Source organism: Orbicella franksi, chromosome 12 (genome assembly GCF_964199315.1).
Source record: "Orbicella franksi chromosome 12, jaOrbFran1.1, whole genome shotgun sequence".
Classification (NCBI taxonomy): Eukaryota; Metazoa; Cnidaria; class Anthozoa; order Scleractinia; family Merulinidae; genus Orbicella; species Orbicella franksi.
In genome coordinates, this window is record NC_138156.1 from 16223762 (window position 1) to 16242966 (window position 19205).

Consider the following 19205-nt stretch of genomic DNA (forward strand, 5'->3'; position numbering starts at 1 on the left):
AAATTCGGTTTGCTTTGCACAATTTCATAATTCAGGCTCTGCGTCTATGCCGAGTTTTGTTTGTTATTTTTAATTTACTTTCAATGACCCGAGATGTAAGGGGACCAGAACAACATAATCATTTACATTCACGTAAAATAAATAAACTGTTATTCACTAAGCCGTTTAATCAGCTGAACATTCTTTCTAGGTGTTTGTTTACATACCAACATTCTCTAGCTAAATGTGCGGCTTCTGTTTCCATTCATTTAACCCGCTATAACGAGCTAGACCACTCGGTAAGATGGTTCTATAACTGCAAATCATGGCCATCTGCTGAGCTACGCAACTCGGTAAGTTAAAGTAATATATTTTGCACACAGAAATCAAAGCTAGCAAAGTGAAACAACACATTTCCTCCATCGATTTATTCCGCACAAAGCAGTGTGGTTTTTGGTCAAAGACAAGACAGTAGACAACAGGCAGCCGAACTGCACCTTTGTGTTTGTCCCAAAAGTTGTGTACATTTCGTGAAGACATCGATAAATCTTATCTACAAGGTCATTTAACACCATAACTCTAACTTCAAACTTCAAATACCGCAACTTGCCGGTAACAGCAGATAAACACATGGAGACATGACGAGAATGGACATGATGTCATTCACCCCTGAAGAATTTTTTTTTTTTTTTTTTTTTGGCGGGGGGGGGGGGGGGGGCAAAATTGGTGTTCCCCTATGGATAGATAGATACACAGGTCTTGAATTTTTATGCATTATGCAATTAGAACTACGTTCTGTCAAACGCAATGATCCGTCACTGCTGTTTGCCATTGTGGAGCTCAGAGTCATCATTTGCCTTTCCAATAGACAGGGCAAGATCTTGGTAACCGTGAAACTGGGCAAAGTGTCGGAGTTGATCGATGATGTGCATGGTGATGTACAGTCTTTGGGTGAAGCAAAACAGTGGGTGCTCTATCTATTATCATGTTTCTATAGCGCTGGGTGTGAAACACTTGCATGTTTATTGCGGCTTGTGTAGTGGAGATTAAATTGTAGTTCTTGCTGTTATCAGTTATCACTGTCATATTATCTGTCACCATTTTGCTTGAAAAGGTAATTCGTTGGCTGCTTAAAAAACAAACTTAAAAATTTTCAACCTGCAACACCAAAAAGGTGGCCGTGGCCGCTTAAAAGAGGTGACCGTTGAAAAGAGGTATCGAATACAGGATTTTACTGACAAATAATGTGGGACTTTGGAAAGTGGCTGCTTAATGGAGAGTGGCCGCTTAATAGGTGGTTGCCTAATAGAGGCCCGACTGTACAACAAATTGTATTTGACAGATTTTCTTTCATTACTTGCTGATGTTGACTGATGTGCAAGTATTCTAGACTAGCTTTTACCAAGCATATTTCTTTGTTTTAGCCAATTGTTTCACTCCCCTTAGTTAAAACATTAGGCAAAAAATGACTCCTTTCATAAACTATTCCCAGGAAACTGGAAGTACTCAATTTAATCCATCCACTTGTAATACTGCTTTCTGTAATTACTATGTGTAACATAGTATGAATTATTGTTCTTGTGATATATTTGAGTAGACAAAAATTATTTTTCTACACTGCCTTTAACAGGTTACTGAAAGTCTATTTCAATAACAATGCATTTACTATTCAGACATTTGTAAATAAAGCAATCAATCACCTTGGCTCTCCAGTTTCCTGATTGCCAAGCTGGCTGCTACCACCTCTGACTAAAGCACAATCAAAACAATAAGTTACATAAAACTGGAAGCATGTGAACATTGCATTTATTACGGTGCCATAAATTTCCGAATAACTTTGAAACATACTATTGAACATTTATTTTGTTTTGCTTGTGCTAATCTCAGACAGAATACCAATGACTTGAAAGAAGGAAGGTGAATGACAAATTATGTGACCTTCACCAGTTTTATTGTCTTTTTACTGTCATTCTGACTTCAGTGGCATTAACACTCTCATAAATTATATTATTGGAGTTCCTGACCATTTTTTAACCCACTCATAGATAGACTTTGGAGAAAAAAGCACTACATTTGGAAACTAAATAATTTATTTCTCCTCAACCAGTTAGTCTTTGTCTTGCTTCTAATAACAACAACTTTTAAAAGGAGGGCTATATAGCTGTATATAAGCAGTGTCATTTGTTAGACAATCTATATAGCCTGAAGGACCAAAGGAAGGTGTCTGCTTACATTTACTAGAGGTGTCCAATCAGGGGCTCATGTAGCAGCTCTCGTAAGGTCTCACATGAATGGCTCAATACCCGTTGACAGAGCAATAGAACAGACAACAGAAACAATGCCCCTAGCCCTAAAACAATAACAGCTGCTACACCATGACAACAAATAGAATTACAAGCTTATGAGAACTGCTAGACTTCCACAATCACGGTGTCAGTTTTTTTCTGCAACAAAACACCTGGGATCAGAAGCGAAAGGGGTAGAATATACACAAAAAAATTAAAGATTCTTCTAACCAATCCTCCTGTCATTTCTGACTGCTTTGATGATGGCTATCTTGTCCAATGCTTTTTTTATTATACTGAAAATAAAAGAAAGACAAAAGACAACAAATCAATAATGCCTCTTTCTCACTGTAGAGATACTGTATCCTAGTGAATATAACTGACTGTATTTGCAAAACACATGCCCACAAAGAGCTCAAAGACAATCCCTGCAGCTACAAGTGCCTTGACCACCACCCCCTCCAGTTAAGATATTGGCCCGTCACGCAAGCACCCCAGGGAGCAGGGCAGCAGGGCAGCAGGGCAGAAGGGTCCCATGTCACCACAGAACCCTCAAGCAATGTTCAACAAGTGAGCAAAGTGCCCAGCCACACAGTCGATATCAATGTTATTTGGTATTGAAAACTCAAGTCTAGCTAGGTGAAAGTGACAGTGAAAGACACCCTCCCCTCCCCACTGCAATTGATGGCTGGCTGCCAGTAACGCACCACCAGATAGGCCAGTGCCTGGGCCATGTCCCCATCCTGGCCTTGACAGAGCTCCTTCCCCACCCCCCCCCCCCCCACCCCGCCTAGGTTTAGAGCAACTTGCTAGGCCTGTCAGAAACCTAGCAGGTATGTTTTTGCGAAATCGCTCAGATTTAATTTAAATTTTTACAACCTATGGTTAAAAGGCCAAAGGATATACAAAATACAGTGAAAACTCTTTATAAATATGCAGGCAACTGCATAATTTGATCCTATTTTAGCTGCCAAAGCTATATAGCAACTGAAAATCATAGATTGAGGTTCAAATTTGGATATAGTATATACAAGGTTTATACTCTTTTGAGCTTTGAAAATTCTATCAGATGACTTTCCATGACCTTTCTAAGTTTTCCATGGCCTATGTTAAGCAGTTGTTCTCTAAGTATTGTCATTGAAACAATCTATTATTTAAGGTAGTGTCTATTTTTTACTCAAATTAAAACCAGTTTTCTGATCTGTCTGTTATTTTTTCAACTTTTGATCTTTTTGCCTTTTTATTCTCAGAAAGTACATTTGTTTAATTCCATGACCCACACCTCAATTTCACGACTTTCAGCAGACCTGGAAAATGAAATTATAAAATTCCACAACTTTCCAGGTTTTCCATGACCCCTATGAACACTAATATTGTCATAAATATTTTGTTCACAAGTCACTGTGTTAAATACTGTATATAATACCACACCATTACATACTTACTCTACTTCAGTCTCTGCATCAGTACCCGCTGTTTTGTACAAACCTCGCAACTTTGACTTGAAGTAAGAAGACACTGCAGAAAACACACAGATATTTATGGGAATGGAATGCATGCAAAAGTGGAAAGGTCATTAAGGCATTACATCAGCTCTTTAAATTCTATTTTTTAACTACCAGTGGAAATATATACAAACATCAAGAAACAGCAAAATAAATTTATTCACCTTTAACTTGTTCTAAATAAAAGATGAATTTCGTCAACTAACAAATTAAAGGGATTTGTGGACTTAACTGCCTTACAAAACCCTAAATCATTCTAAATCCCTTGCTAACAACATAATCTGAAATGATGTCGAAAGGCAGTTTGCTCAAAAGTTTACCTCTAACTTCTGTCTTCATCTTCTCGTGGGTTTTTGTAATTGTAGAAAGATTTTGTTCACTTTGTGTCCGTTGCTCCTAGAATGAGTTATTATATAAACAGCTGTATCAGTAATCATTAGACAAATAGACAAAAAAATTACCGGCCAATTCATCTTGATATTTAGAATATAGCTGCTGTACACTCACTTTTGGAGCTGAGCGTGCATTTATTTTTTTGTACATGCACAGCTGGAAATTATAAGGCACATATTTTCCTAGATGTTTTGTTCCCAGTATAATCACTGTCCCTTCTAAAAATTATGTAAATAGTTTTGTTTTTACATGCTATGTTCTAAAACAAAATAGAAGATTGTGTTCCTGCACTTTAGATATGCTGTCATAAATGCTTCCAGTTTCTGTAACAAATAGCTTTATTTATGGGGCAGGGTTGTTTATCACAGTCCTGTTCCCAACCCTCACTCTAGCAGACCAGGAGATCACACTTTGTCTAGGCTTTGCCCTTCGGCTTATTGACTTTGTGAAATGGTACTTTGCGAAACGAAATAAAGCTAAATGAAATCTGTACTTTGCAAAATGAAAATCCGTACTTTGGGAAATGACATAAAGAACCCCTCTAACAGGACCTCTGAAGTGGAGTTGATGAGGCCCTGTTAGGGGGGTGCCCATGTCCCCTGTCTGAATTTCACAAGCAGCTATGTCGGGACTTTGCAAGGTTCTTATGTTGCCTGTCGGAATTTTGTCTTATTAATAATAATAATAATAATAATAATAATAATAATACTAATAATGATAAGAAGATAATTTGAAAACTGAGACCACAGTGACTTTCAGTTTTTGTAGGTGCAGTTTATTCAACCTTGATCCATGGCTAGACTAGTAATGACCCCAATAAAATAACAAATTGATGTGACACTACCAGTTAAAAGTGAATGCCTTGTATCAAATTTGACATGATAGCAATGTAGAGAATACTAAAACATCCACTGAAGTCACTGAAGACACAACAGCAATGGAGTAATAATAGTATATATTTTAGGGCTGTCTATCATTTCAAAAGCTCTACTCAGAGGTTCAAACGGTCTGGGCGAATAACACTCCTTCCAGATGATGTACACAAGGGCACTCTGCCAAAGACCACAGTCTGCTTGGCTTTCATCTTCGGAGTCAAGGTTGCTGGTCTCCTCGCAACTTCCTTTGTCTGGCAGAAAATCTTCCACTTCATTTTGATATCTAAGAAATGTCTCGTACAACATCTCTGTCAGTTTGACAAAGTTGTCTCCTCTCTGAAAATGTCCTACATCCACTTTGCCTGCTATAGTATCTCGGTGACAGATGAAGTAAAATATCTCCAACAAATGACAGATAGATGGAGTGCACGTGCATGTGGGTCTAGTCTCCTACCCAGATGCTCTTTGGACTTGTCACGAAATCCTCCTCTGTGACGAGCCCTAGTTGTATATTAGTTTTTGTTAATTAATGTCATTAATGACATTAATATATTTCGGTCAGTAAAATGAGACATATTTATGACTCATTTATTGGTTTTATTGAAACGTTATTGACGTTGTTGTTTAAAACATTCACTGCTTTCACAAATCTGAAATTTGCTGTCGGTCTGTTTTGACATTGGTGTCCCTTTCCCTATTTCGCTGGAGTAGTCTGTCGTTCAGTTCGTGGCTGTCGTGTTGCCGTTTCAAGGCCATGTCGCTTGTTGGAAGTTACCCCTAACAGGGCCTCATTACTGGCACGGTTAGTTCAACTCATTTCACTCTCCCCAGGCCCTTTTCTTCAACTTCAATATGGCGTCTTTCATCCTTTGTTGAAGATTTCAAAGATTGGAATCTTGTCACTCGCAAAACTTGTGGTAATAAAATGGCATGTATGGGGATATCGTCAACATAGATAACTCCACTACTTAATCGGCAGAAAACAAAGGTTTGAATTAAGACTAAAGCTGGTAAAGTGTTCTAAACATCACCTGAATTTGCAGCACAAGACCGTGAAGTTCTTTGAGCAGGGAAGGAACTGTGTTTGTGCTGGTGCTGTTGCCTGAAGAACCAGTCGCTAAACTGCTTGACTGACTCGTCGCCGAAGAAGTTGGATTTCTCGATCTTCTCATTTTCGCCCCTAAAAAGAAGTTCCACAACCTCTCAGTGCACTGTCAGTAATATCGGACAGCCTCGGAAAACGACATCGGTCGTCCCGAACAATCTTCGCAGCATTATCGGGAGAGTGGCGTGATGTTCACCGATGACCCTGAAAATTGACAACAACCAAAATTAGCATTTGCGTGCATGGGAAATCACGTCGCGAAAATGGTGGGCTTACACTTGTTTATAGCCGGCTTCTTCACGTTTCCGTTGTCCCACGTACTCTTCACATATCTCCAAAGATATATTTCACCAAGACTAAGTTATGTAGACAGATTTTCCATTAGTACACGGTAGGTGAAGAATACATTATTGTAGAATTTTTGAGAAGCGAGTGCGTAAACTGATATTTACACCAGCCATGGACGGCTTGGAATATTTTTGATAGTTTTAGATGTGTTTAAGAGGTAAAATAACTTCTTCCATCAGTCATTTTTGCTGTTTAATTTCGGCAGGTTTGTTTCTTCCCTTCAAGCACTGGCTGCTTCTATCGTTGGTTTAAAAGTTGTTTTCACTTCCACCGACATTATGCTAGACAGGTAAAAGCGACTTCCGCGAACAATTAATTACTTGAACTGATAAGCTCTCATTTCGACATTTTGCTGCTTGTTATGCCGTGTCGAGAGCTTGTGTGTTTTGGTATCGTTGAAAGCATTCACTGGCAAACGGCATCGTCAGATTTTCTGTGCCTCTTTTCGACGGCCCTTGAACATCTGTTGACATTTTCAATCGAGGTAAATTTAGACAAATTGTTTTCTTGTCAAAGTCCGAGAAACAGGTGGATTTGGACAGTATATGCTTCAAAAAATATCGCATCTTTGAAATTTGATAATAGTATGTATAACTTCACTATAGTTTCTGCTAAAGAGCGAGAAACGAAATATTTTTATTTTAATTTATTTTTTTATGGTGAAAACGGTGAATTTAATCACCACCGAAATTTTAGTAACACCCATTTCTTTAGCGCGCGTTTTGTCATGTATTATAGATCGCCTTAATAGAAACAATCCTTTCTCTGATTTGACATCATATAGACGACTCTTTTTCCAAAAAAATTACAGTGGTGGTGGCTTGAAAGTTTATCCAATCAAAAGTCAGCGGGAAGCAAATTTCACCGCCCAATTTGACATGCTATACCCAAAATTTAGCGTATCTGATCGCAGGATTACACGGTTTCAATTTTTTCCTTTCTCAGATAATTTGGGTTTTGCGTGAAAATGTCAGGCATGCAATTAGTAGTTGTAAAAAAAATGATATTTGGAGCAATTGTTTTTGTACATTTCTTTTTTACTAAACCACAAATGCAAACAGGCATTCAGATTGAGAGAAAGAGGTCCTTAAATCTTGTTAATTAAAGCTTGCAAAACTAATTCAAAAGAATAAATTACACTCAATAAAACAAAGTAATTACATGTATATATTTATCATAAATGGCTGTTTTTATTATCAGTTGGTAAGAGTACTCTCGCATTTTTTTTACATGCCATTAAATAATTCTACTATTCTTTGTTCTCACTAAAGCATTCTCCTAAACTGTTTAATTTCCCATCACTCTCTGTTTCTTGTTGTACAGTAGGAGTCAATAAGTTATAAAATGAAATGAAGGCAGAATTTTTTTCACAAATTAACAATTTAACAAATTAAAGAGAGCCTTGATTACACCTTCCCTGTGACTGCCATTAAGTATCTTAGCCACTATTTAGACTGGTTTTGCACAGCGGTTATGTTGCATGGCAGGAACTATAGATTCTTTTTCCTATGGGAAAATATGTTCTTTCTAGTACAAAACATTTTCATTGTTCCTGCCATGCAACATGGTAATTGGCAATAGAAATAGCCATAGGCTGATAGCCCTACCCTGGAAGGGTTTTGGTAGGAAACCTCCCCCCCCCCCCCCCACAGTCCCTCTGAACATTCCAGTTACTGTAATGTTTAGCTTTGTAAGAACAGTCCTTTAAACATTTTGGCTTAAATTGAAGCCTGCCCCAGATTTTTGAGCAATTTTACACTGATGATGTTCTTTCGATAATTCATGGAACTGTACAATAAAAAGCAATCCTAATTAAAGCACAACTTTTACTCTGGTCCATTGAATAAAGCTAAGACATAAAATCAAGCTAAAACTTCAATTCTTTTTTTTCTGGGCCTGAATTTCACAGCTGCCTAAGTTGTGTGTATAACTGCAATGATCAGCCACATCTTCATACTTCAATTCATTGTTAAGAATAAAACAAATTATGTATAGTTTTTCTACTGCCTAAATTTGATCAGCTATTATCTCCAGATTCCCTCTCCTGCTCGCTATCTTCACTCACTGATTGAGAAAAGGAAGCCATTAAGTATTATTGAAGCTAAGCATGCATTGTCATGCTGCTGGGATGCTAAATCTCCTCCACATCTTGATTTGTTTTGTCTCTAACTGTCATGGGAACCCTGTTGGGTTACTCACAGTCATTTTGACAGTTGTCACAAAAATTGTAGAATCACTGTACTATGTTCACGTGATATTCCAGGCAACCAATCCTAGTCCTGTATGCATGCTTTGGACTGAGTTATTTCTATTATGATGTGGTGGTGATGTTTATTGGAGCCTATCTGGAGGACAAACAGGAAGATCCACAGAGAAGCCTGCACTATATATGGACAAAGTTCTACAGAAAGAAGAAACTCATCATTCTTCATCATGTTCTTCTCCCTTTAGTGGGGTTTCCAGCAGTAACGGTAAGTGTCTTGAAATTTGTCTCAGTCTGAACTATTCAAGGTATAACCTAGTCTGTGAACAAAGACGTATTTCCGGTTGTCACTTGGTTCTGCTGAAAAATAACGTCTGCGAACCTGAGCCAGAAAACGATTTCTGTGATGTAGGAATTATAAGCCAATCACAGTTTGGCTCAAATAACCCGAGAACTACTGCGTGAGGTATTCGCTGCGAGGAGCACTTGAGTTTCGATCTATGATGGAATCTAATTGACCAAGGAGAAACAAAAGTCATTACGTCACAGAAATTGTTTCCTGGCTTGGGTTTGCAGACGTTATTTTTCGGCAGAACCAAGTGACAGCTGGAAATACGTCTGCATTTGCAGGTCAGGTATAACCTTGAAAGTGAGGCACATTTCAGTTAATGGTTATATCAACTTATAGCACTCTTAGTTTGAGTCCTGGCCAGGCAGTAGTATCCTCAGAGTCTCTGTTCTTCCCACTCCCAGGGAGGAGTAGGGTTGTTGGCTGAGGTCATTGTATATATTGTGTCCTTGGACAAGACACTTTGCTCTATTGTCTCTCTCTCTCTCTACCCAGGAGTATGATTGGAGATCTTCAAATTAACTGCTGGATTATAGACTAGCATTCCACCCAGGAGGGGTTTAAAAACATACTTGTACATGTAGCTTGGTGAATACAGTATTTTGCATTTAACTAAGCTTCTTCTCTTCCTCCTGCTAAGTGAATGCATCCATGCTTGAAATGCGCAGTAATTTAGTAGATCATTATGCAACATAGTCATGCCAAGCAGGATAATGGCTACAGATGCTTATTGTGTGGTTCCAGAAAATATCCATTCCATACCCTCCCCCCCCCCCCCCATGGAGGGTCACGGAAATTCCGAGGGGTAGGGGGGTCTGAAAGAGGTAAATTTCTGAAGGGGAGGAGGGCTACTCGAGGACTTTTTTTCCAGTGGGTCTGAAATGTGATTGAATAAACACTACTATACTTTCCCAATTGATTCAGGTAACCAAACCAACAGAAATAAATGTTAGATTCTTGGTCATATATTTTCCATTTTTCTTCTGATGTCGTATGACAGACAGCAATCCTGAGTATTGTGTTTGCTGGACACCAAGTTGAACAAAATGCCGATGAAGAGGTGCAGCAATACATGAACAATGAAGTTGATGATAATATACTTTGAAAATCGTGCTGTAGTTAGCTTAAACGTAGCTCAGATGCTTTTTCCAGCATTAATCATGCTGTCAATTAAATGCGATTGGTACTTTGTTTATTTCGTTGGATACTCGTACAAAATTATTCCCCGTTTAGGATTTGCGGTAACTAGGTTATCACATATTTTCATCATTATCCGTGTAGTTAATAGTTTGCTTTAAGTGAGCAAAGTCGATTACAGTGAGGAGCGCTGTAATTGGAGCGGTAGGCGAGATTTCATTCGGTCATTTATAGACCGACTGAACAATGCGTGTTTCACATATGAAATGTATGACAATTCAAAACATAGGCATGCAAGGCGTGCAGGAGTTATTATTTTTTTTGTGAAGTCTCAGAAATAGGAGCATTCATGGCAAATTAACCAAATCATTACTGTAAGTTGCAGTAAGTTACAGTAATGATTTGGTTAATTTGACAAGTTGTTTTGGTTGCGATGTACAGCAAGAAAGAAACTGGGAATTTATGATGTACATGCAATGTTACATTGGTAATGGTAAGACAGCTAAATAGTAAGCCATAAAATGTTTGAATGAACAAACTACAGTAATCTGACAGGTCTCCAGATTAATGTAGATACCATCTTATTTTCTTTCTTTGATTCGTTCTTTGATACAACCCACACTGTGATTTGTGTGACACCCGCTCATGCATAACTCACTCACCGATCACATAGCCCTTCCAATCCCCAAGAGGAACTTTTGCTCAAAAATACTCAAGTTAAGAGACGTTTTCGCATTTTATATGAGTCGTAAGTTTACGCTTTTTACACAACACAACACAAAAACACTACTTCACCGAAAATAGAAAGAAAGAGAAAAAACCTCTCTGACACATCGAAAGTTTGATTTAATTAAACTGCAGTTTAACTTGGTGCCACACAGTCTTCAAACAACATTTGAGCAGTTTTGATGTTTTTTACCTTTAAAATTAAATATTGGACTGAAAAGAATGTCATAAAATGCCCATCAAATAAAAACAAACTGCTACTGCAGAGACGTAAAAACCATCCAGAAATGAAAGCTTTTTTTTTTGTTTAATATCCTGGGAGCAATAGCCGATAACTTTTCAGCTCTAATTGAATTTACTCCCATATAAAAAACAAAAGTGTTAAGTTACCATTTGTAACTAAAGATAGCAAACATCTCGTGGGAAAGAGTGGTGACGATTCATCAGCTCTAATTGAATTTACTCCCTTGTACATTACCCTTTGTAACTAAAAAATAAAAATATCTCATTATATTTGCATGCAACAAGAGCAAAACAATCATCACCTACACTTACTATAATTGTAAATGTTAGAACTGCTTCAAATCTAAAGTCTTGTGTCCTCTAAAACATGTCCTAAGAACTAGAAGCGACGATTCGTGACCTCTAATTGAATTTACTCCTTGTGAAAAACAAAAGTATCAAGTTACCTTTGTAACTAAAAATAAAAATATCTCGTTGCATTTGCATACTACTAACTCACGAACTGTTTCAAACCTGAAGGCTCATCTCGTTCGTTACTAAAATCCTCAGCCTACCCACAGAAAATGTCGAAGTAAGCCCAACATATGAATACTTCCTCCTCTTTTATAGAAGAATAAATATGGCCGTTCTAAACTGTGTTGGGATCAAATCTTCTCACATACCATCTACCTTTACAACAAGAAATTTGATTGGCTGTTTATAGTAGATCCAATCTAATTGGTGTGACATACATACATCTCTCACTCACTCACTCATCCATTGACCTGTCCATAACATACCCGACGCGCCGACTAAGAGGTATTTTTTTTTACAAAAAAATAACTCAAAAATCTTCAATGACACCACACTTACCATACGAAATATTCCCAGCCACCTTTGACGCAAAGTAGGCCATGACGCAATCACAACGAGATTTGTTAACATTTCCGCAACTCTTTGTAATAACCACACAAACAACTTCATAATAACAATATCCTTCCTGCAATTTTTACTTCTCTTTACTTCAAGAGAACTTTTCACATTTTAGACGAGTGGTAAGTTTACCCTTTTTACTCAACACAACGCAACAACACTACTTCACCAAAAATAGAAAGAAAGTAAAAAACCTCTCTGACACGTTGAAAGTCTGATTTAATTAAATGCACTTTAACTTGACGCCACACAGTCTTCAAAGAACATTTGAACAATTTTCATACTTTTTACCTTTAAAAATATCAGACTAAAATTAATGTCATCAAATAAAACTATTAAACTGCTACTGCAGAGATGTAAAAACACTCTACAAATAAAAGCTTCTTTTTTGTTTAATATCCTGGGAACAATAGCCGATAACTTGTAAGTTCTGATTGAATTTACTCCCATATGAAAAATAAAAGTGTCAAGTTACCATTTGTAACTAAAAATAGCAAACATCTGGTGGGAACAAGTGTTGATGATTCGTCAACTCTAATTGAATTTACTACCTTGTGAAAAACAAGAGTGTCAAATTACCCATTGTAACTAAAAAATAAAAATATCTTGTTATATTTGCATGTAATAAGAACAAACAATTGTTACCTGCAGTTACTGTTGTAAACGTTAGAACCGCTTCAAATCTAAATGGTTGTCTCCTTTAAAACATGTCCTAAGAACTAGAAGCCACGATTTGTGACCTCTAATCGAATTAACTCCTTGTGAAAAACAAAAGTATCAAGTTACCCTTTGTAATTAAAAATAAAAATATCTCGTGCCATTTGCCTACTACTAACTCATGAACTGCTTCAAAACTCAAAACTCATCTCATTCATAACTAGCCACCATTACACTGAAAATTGTGCACTCTAAAACAACCCAATGTACATATGTACATAACTATCACACTCCCCTCCAAACCGGACTAAAAATCACAAACCGGCAACATACATGTCACTCTTTATCTTTCAATTACCAAAGTCCTTGTGTTTATACATACCTTTTGTTTCTTACATACCATTTACCTTTACAACAAGAAATTTGATTGGCTGTTCATAGTAGATCCAATCTGATTGGTGTGACATACATACATCTCTCACTCACTCACTCACTCGCTTGCTCACTCAGTCACTCACGCACTCACTTACCCACCCACCCACCAACAGAATAATATCTTTTTGTTCTGTTGACCAAATTAATTGTAGTCTCTTCACTTTTCACAGTGAAACTTGTCAATGGATGCTGATATTGACTACACACCCGGAACACTTACTACGAACTCTGCAGCAATAGTTAGGTTTCAATACAACATGCAAACGATTTGAACCTGGTTGCAACCCCATCAAATTCCCAGTAGTGCATTCCACTCCCCTAAAATACAATTGTTCTTATCATTCAAATCTTAAACCTAGTAGCAAAGCGGCTAAGACTCATTTAATTGAAAACTTTATCTAATTAATGGGGAAAGCTCACTCTTCATTGCATGCTCTTAGTTATATGCCAAACACTATGTTTCTTTGACTGATTATCCAGTTGCAAATGTTTATCAAACCCGCCCACAAAATCCTCACCTCAGAAGATGTCGAAATAAGCCCAATACATGAATAATTCCTCCTCTTTTATAGAAGAATAAATATGGCCGTTCTGAACTGTATCAGGATCAAATCTCCTCACATACTATTTACCTTCACAACAAGAAATTTGATTGGCTGTTTATAGTAGATCCAATCTGATTGGTGTGACATACATCTCTCACTCACTCACTCACCCATTGACCCGTAACATACCTGACGTGCCAACTAAGAGGTATTTTTTTTACAAAAATATAACTCAAAAACTAAGGCATAAAAAGGATTTGCTATCATTTACAAACTACAGAGACAAAGTATATGACTTAATTGATGTATTCCTTTGGTGAAAGCAAAAATAAAGCGACATTTGGGAAACAGCTGTTTTGAAAACAATGTTACGTGACGACTTTACTGCTTGTGTAAAGTAATTCGATATGTTGTTTTGACCATGCATAAATTAAAACTTCGACTCGGTTATTTGAAAGAGCTTTATGTACATTCCAAGATTCTTATACAGTATGAAAACTTCCTTTAATGAAGAAAACATCAGCTGCTATGCCATTTGGGAGTGAAGCACAGTTGTTTATTAGTTTAAACACCGGTTCAAACATTTTAACATGGCATGAAGGAATGCACCGTGTCTGCAGTCTACCGTGAAAAAGTATGTCTTTGTCTATACAGTGTAACTATAAACAGCTGGGGCTGGATTTTATTACAATTAATGACTTAAGTCTTGTTATTTATGGATACGGAATTTCCGAGGGGTAAGGGGGGGGGGGGGGTCAAGTAGAAAAATCATGGAAATTCCAGTGGGTGGGGGAGTACTGTAAAGCCCCCTGGAACGGAAAATCCTGGAGGGTGGAGGGTAAAACTGGAAAAAACCCTCCTTGGGGGGTATGGAACCACACATTATAAAATAACTGAGCACACACTCTCATTGGTCGATAGGTGTGTTTAGATGACAGTATATAAACACGGTTGTGACATTTTAGATTTGCGCATATTTTTGAGAATTATTTTGTAACAGCAATAGATCACTTTTTCCATGTTTAGATGAGGCTATGTAAACACGGAAAAAGTGTTCTATTGCTTAAGGGCCCATTAACCGATTCATGTGTGCGCTCGTGTGCGTTGCTAAGGAGGTGAAATTTGACTTCCGGTCACTTACATCAGCCTGAGCACGGAAAATAAAAACAACTCAAAAACTTGCAAAACTTGTTTTTTTTGTGTTTTGCAAAATGCAAAGTAAAAAAAGTACAAGCAAAGACAAAATAAGAGAAAGACAGAAAAACAAGAGCAATAGAAAGAGAAAAACTAACTCTGTGTGGCTTTGTTTGATCTTACCGAATTGTGCTGGTAGTGTGAATTGCGCACGCGCTGATAGGGTATCTTCCAATAGATATCAGGCACACTTCCGGTTTCTTTAAATGCTAAAGGAAATGCGGTTTTTCACTAAATCCAGCCTTTTTTGACGAATTTTGATTAAAGCCAATGTTGGCAACATAGCTATCCATTCCTTTTTCGAAATCATGCTTTTTTCAAAAAATTACGAATTTTTCAATATTTCGAAATGCTCTCAAAATCTGACCTTTTAGAAATGAAACAAATTAAATCGATGCATAGCGTAATGAAAATATTAAATATAAATATTAAATCAATGAAAAAAATCCCGAGAAAGTAATTTGCCTGGGAGCCTTTGTATTTTTTCTGTGTTAGTCACATGACCATGGGCGTGGCCTGATGACGTGATCACTAGTGTTACTGATCGTGAAAATGTTGAAACACATGAAATAACTTTGAACTAACTAAAAATGATGAGGTTGTATGAGACTAAATTTTCCTTAGCAACGGCTTGAAAAGATCGGTTAATGGGCCCTTAAATCTAATATTATTTCACATAATTTATAAATATTTGCCTTATTGTTGTGTTCTTGAAACTTGAACTGCTTGATTGTAACATACATGTATCTGTAAATACTTTTCTCTAGATATGGAGGAAGAATAAAGGGGACTTCTTTTTAGCTTGCGTATATCTCAATGAGATGAGCACACCATTTTTGTCTTTTAAGGCAATTTTAGAAAAGGTAAGCTCATTATTTTGAACTGTATTAAATTTTATATTTATTTGTGTTTATTTTATTATCCTTGGGGTACAAGCCCTGAGTTGCTGTTAAATGCTGATATCCATACCATGGGTGGCATCTTGAAATTCCGACAGAGAGGGGAGTTTCTTGGACTTGAATTCTGAAGGCATTGGGAGGTAATGCAATTTGGAATTCCAAAAGCATGGGGGAGTTTCAGCTCTGAATTTCCAAAGGGGAAGTTGGCAAAAGCTTTGCTTAGAATCATTTGATCTGTTAACTTCTCTAGTTCATAAATCAAGCACGAACTGACCACGGAAGCAGGGTAAAGATCAATCAGGGAGATGTTAGCTTTCATGCAGATAAAAGTAGATCAAATGTGGGTTGTGTAGCAATCTCCACATCAAAGAGGCCTTAAAGTTGATGAATTTGTCATTCAGATTAATGAAATCTGTGTTTCTCGCCGATTTAAAATTGTCAATCAATGATCTTGTTGCATGCGAAAAACTCATACCACTCTCCTTTCCAAATGAAACCCCTGACAGCTTTGTACTTCACAACAACATGTTGCCAGCAGAACCCGGCAAGAACAGCATGCCTTTTAGTGATGCGCTGTTTAATTCAAAACTGTTTATGCGTGTTTTGATCATTCAGAATAATTAATTATCGCTTGTCTCTGTTTTAAGAGTAGAACTGATGTATCATTGTTAATGTTTTGTTTCAATGATGTCTTATCTCTGAGCTAGTTGTTGGAGTTGAAGAGTTCTGTCAGTACTGCTGTGGGTAAATAACAGACCTGACAGCCTTACATTCAAAGCAATTTGTGTTCAAATTAATAACATGATTTCTGATGGATATTAAAAAAACATCTATAGCATACACAACCAGTATCATTTTAGTAGTATGAAGGAAGCAGGAGTATTGCAATCCTCCTGTGGCAGGTTGTTCAAAGCCTGACTAAGCTAACCCAGGATTAGCCAAAGTTTTTATTTCATGTTTTTTTTTACCTTTTCCATGAGGTCAAAATATTCTTCCCAGTTTGAATAGTCTCGGACTACACAAGACAAAAGCAGTGAAAAATATTTCTATACAACTTGCAAAAATTAATACTGCGGTTAACTTATAATCCTGGGTTTAGCGTTAACCGGCTTTCCAACAACCCGGCCCTGGACAACCTTGTCATTTGCAGGTATTACCCAGACACCCCCCCCCCCCCCTAATGTTTTGACAGGGCACCTAAACAATGATCCTTTTCATTTCTTTTCAGCTTGAGATGAGAAAGTCAGTCTTGTATGTAGGAAACGGTGTTGTCTTGGCAACCATGTTTCTGTTTTGTCGAGTGCTCATCTATCCTTATATGTACTGGCGCTACTCTAGATATGCCAATATTCCTTTTCTAGAGACCCCATTTAAAATACCTTTATTTTGCAATACATTCTGCTTTTTGCTCCTGAGTGTACAAGTGTACTGGTTTCTTGTAATAATGCGTGGAGTCTTGCGGTTCTTCCTCAAGCCCACAAATATACCACAAATGCCAGTTCCAAAAGTAAATGGTGAAAATGGTTTCTTGCATACAAATCATGGGAATTCTGGCTGCAATAATGTTGATGAAAAGATGAAGTAATACGGAGGCCATTTTATCCTGTAGGTGAGGTAACATTAATCAAGACATACATTTTTGTGAATATTTAAGCAAAATTATTAAGAGTCAGAGTTATACAGTACAATTTAATGTTGAGAAATCTTAATACTTTAATAATAGTTATCACAAAATGCAACTAACAACAGTCTTCTCTGCAATGTTTAACTGAATTGATAATTAAAATGGATTACGGACAAACTGCTGTCAAAAATCAATGATTAAAATATTTAAAATGATCCATTTTCTCTCTTCTTTTGACAAGAGTTTCTTGTCTTATTCCTTGTAAGTGAAATAGAAGAGAGAAAATTGAAATCCCCATACAGGGTAAATTTCTTCCAACACTTGTTTTACTGAAAGTTTACAAGAACTACAACAAGTGAAAACTGAAAATGTTGCATTTTCCCTCAAATTTCATTACATTTTGGCATTTGAGGTGATGTGATTGCCATTAATATAATTTTTTATATTAATTTATTGCAACAAACATGGAGAGTCCAGTCTTTCCTGACTTCTATTTCAAGACAGTATCATTTTTATAATTTATTTATTATTAACTATGTAAGGATGAAAATTATGATATTTAGATTTTATTTAAAAACCTTAGGTTGTTTCAACAACAAAATAATTGCTTGTTACTATTTGTAGTGGAGTCCAGGATGCATTGACTTTTGATATTGTATTTCAGACCACTTTGAAACTGATACCATTGTAGTTTAGTTGTACATTTATCAAAGGCTTGTAAACGTTTTGAAAAAAATTAAAGTGGACATATTATATTATCTATTATTTTTTCCAGGGAGTAAACTTTTAGTGAAATGCATTAGAAGTGTTGGAAATACTTGGTGATGCATGTATGGGTGAAGTCTGTACAATGTTGGAATCAATTCATTGTCTATTAACAGGTGTTTCATTGACGTTTTTGGGAGGAGGGCAACTGGTTTTCACAGGCAGGCAAAACTATTTGAACTAACTTCTAATTAAGAAAAACTCTCCTCTAGATGGTCAAGCCAGGTTGGCAAAAACATCCTCAAAACCAGTCTGTACACCCAGTCCCTGGCCCTCAATGAAACCCCTGCTATTACACTCACAGGCTGATTCCATATTCTAAATAAACACTGAGGATATATATTTAAGACCCCCTTTTCACCTGGCCTTTATGCAAGACCTGGGATTTGTCAAATATCAGGTTTTTTTTCTTAATTTGCAAATGTGGGCTGCAGCCTTAACAGTGGTACCTCAACATGAACACTCGACCTTGTTAAGACCCAGTTTTATTAGGGCCTGGCATTTTTTCAGGCGTTAATTGACATCTTAGCACCATAGCTCTAGCTATCTTGACTTTAAAATTTAACTGGAACCATGGTGTGGTAGATAAAGGCTTACAATGCAGTGGTTCACATCATAATTAAATTATACTACAAAAACAAAACGGTCAGGCTATTTGAGTGATGCAACACAAGATTTCTATTGTTAATAGTTGACAAAGGCAGAGCCCAAGTCAACTATCACGCATAGAGATTGAGAGCAAATAATCTAATTGTTTTAGTAACAAAAAAATCTACTAGTCATTCAAAACTTTATCGAAATCCTCCTCACAAACACTTTGAAAATGCAAAGAAGCGGTCGATATTTTGTTAACAACCACACACTGCTGGGCTACTCACTATCTACAACGTAATGGATTGTACTAAACGTAGCAAATCAGAGAATGGCGCTCATGATAGAAGGCTAGTAGATTTATACCAAACTGAAATAGAAACACAGAAAATGGTCTCTTTTTCCTTTAAAAACAATGCAAGGTGACAAGAGACC

At 37.0% G+C, this 19205-nt stretch overlaps 2 protein-coding genes across 4 annotated transcripts in view; one reads left to right on the forward strand and one right to left on the reverse strand.

Annotated features, from left to right (window-relative positions):
• LOC145462450 (SAGA-associated factor 29-like) overlaps positions 1-15640 on the reverse strand; it is a 22757-nt gene extending 7117 nt beyond the window's left edge. Inside the window, exons 1-6 of one of the 3 annotated variants that reach the window (XM_081445986.1) lie at positions 13671-15640; positions 12706-12818; positions 4090-4165; positions 3710-3782; positions 2496-2560; positions 1680-1728 (exon numbers count right to left, since the gene is read on the reverse strand). In XM_081445986.1, coding sequence (XP_081302112.1) covers positions 1680-1728; positions 2496-2560; positions 3710-3782; positions 4090-4108 — 206 coding nt within the window. In that variant the 5' untranslated portion in view covers positions 4109-4165; positions 12706-12818; positions 13671-15640. Of the gene's footprint in view, positions 1-1679; positions 1729-2495; positions 2561-3709; positions 3783-4089; positions 5539-6068; positions 6223-12705; positions 12819-13670 lie in introns of those variants that run through there. The other 2 variants (XM_081445984.1, XM_081445985.1) reach the window with 2 other exon arrangements.
• Positions 6377-19143, forward strand: LOC145462457 (TLC domain-containing protein 3A-like). The gene is made up of 5 exons (XM_081445992.1): positions 6377-6533; positions 6696-6779; positions 8754-8961; positions 15659-15754; positions 17019-19143. The coding sequence occupies exons 1-5, from the start codon at positions 6385-6387 to the stop codon at positions 17373-17375; spliced, it is 894 nt and encodes a 297-aa protein (XP_081302118.1). The 5' UTR covers positions 6377-6384; the 3' UTR covers positions 17376-19143.
• Positions 19144-19205: the final 62 nt, after the last annotated feature.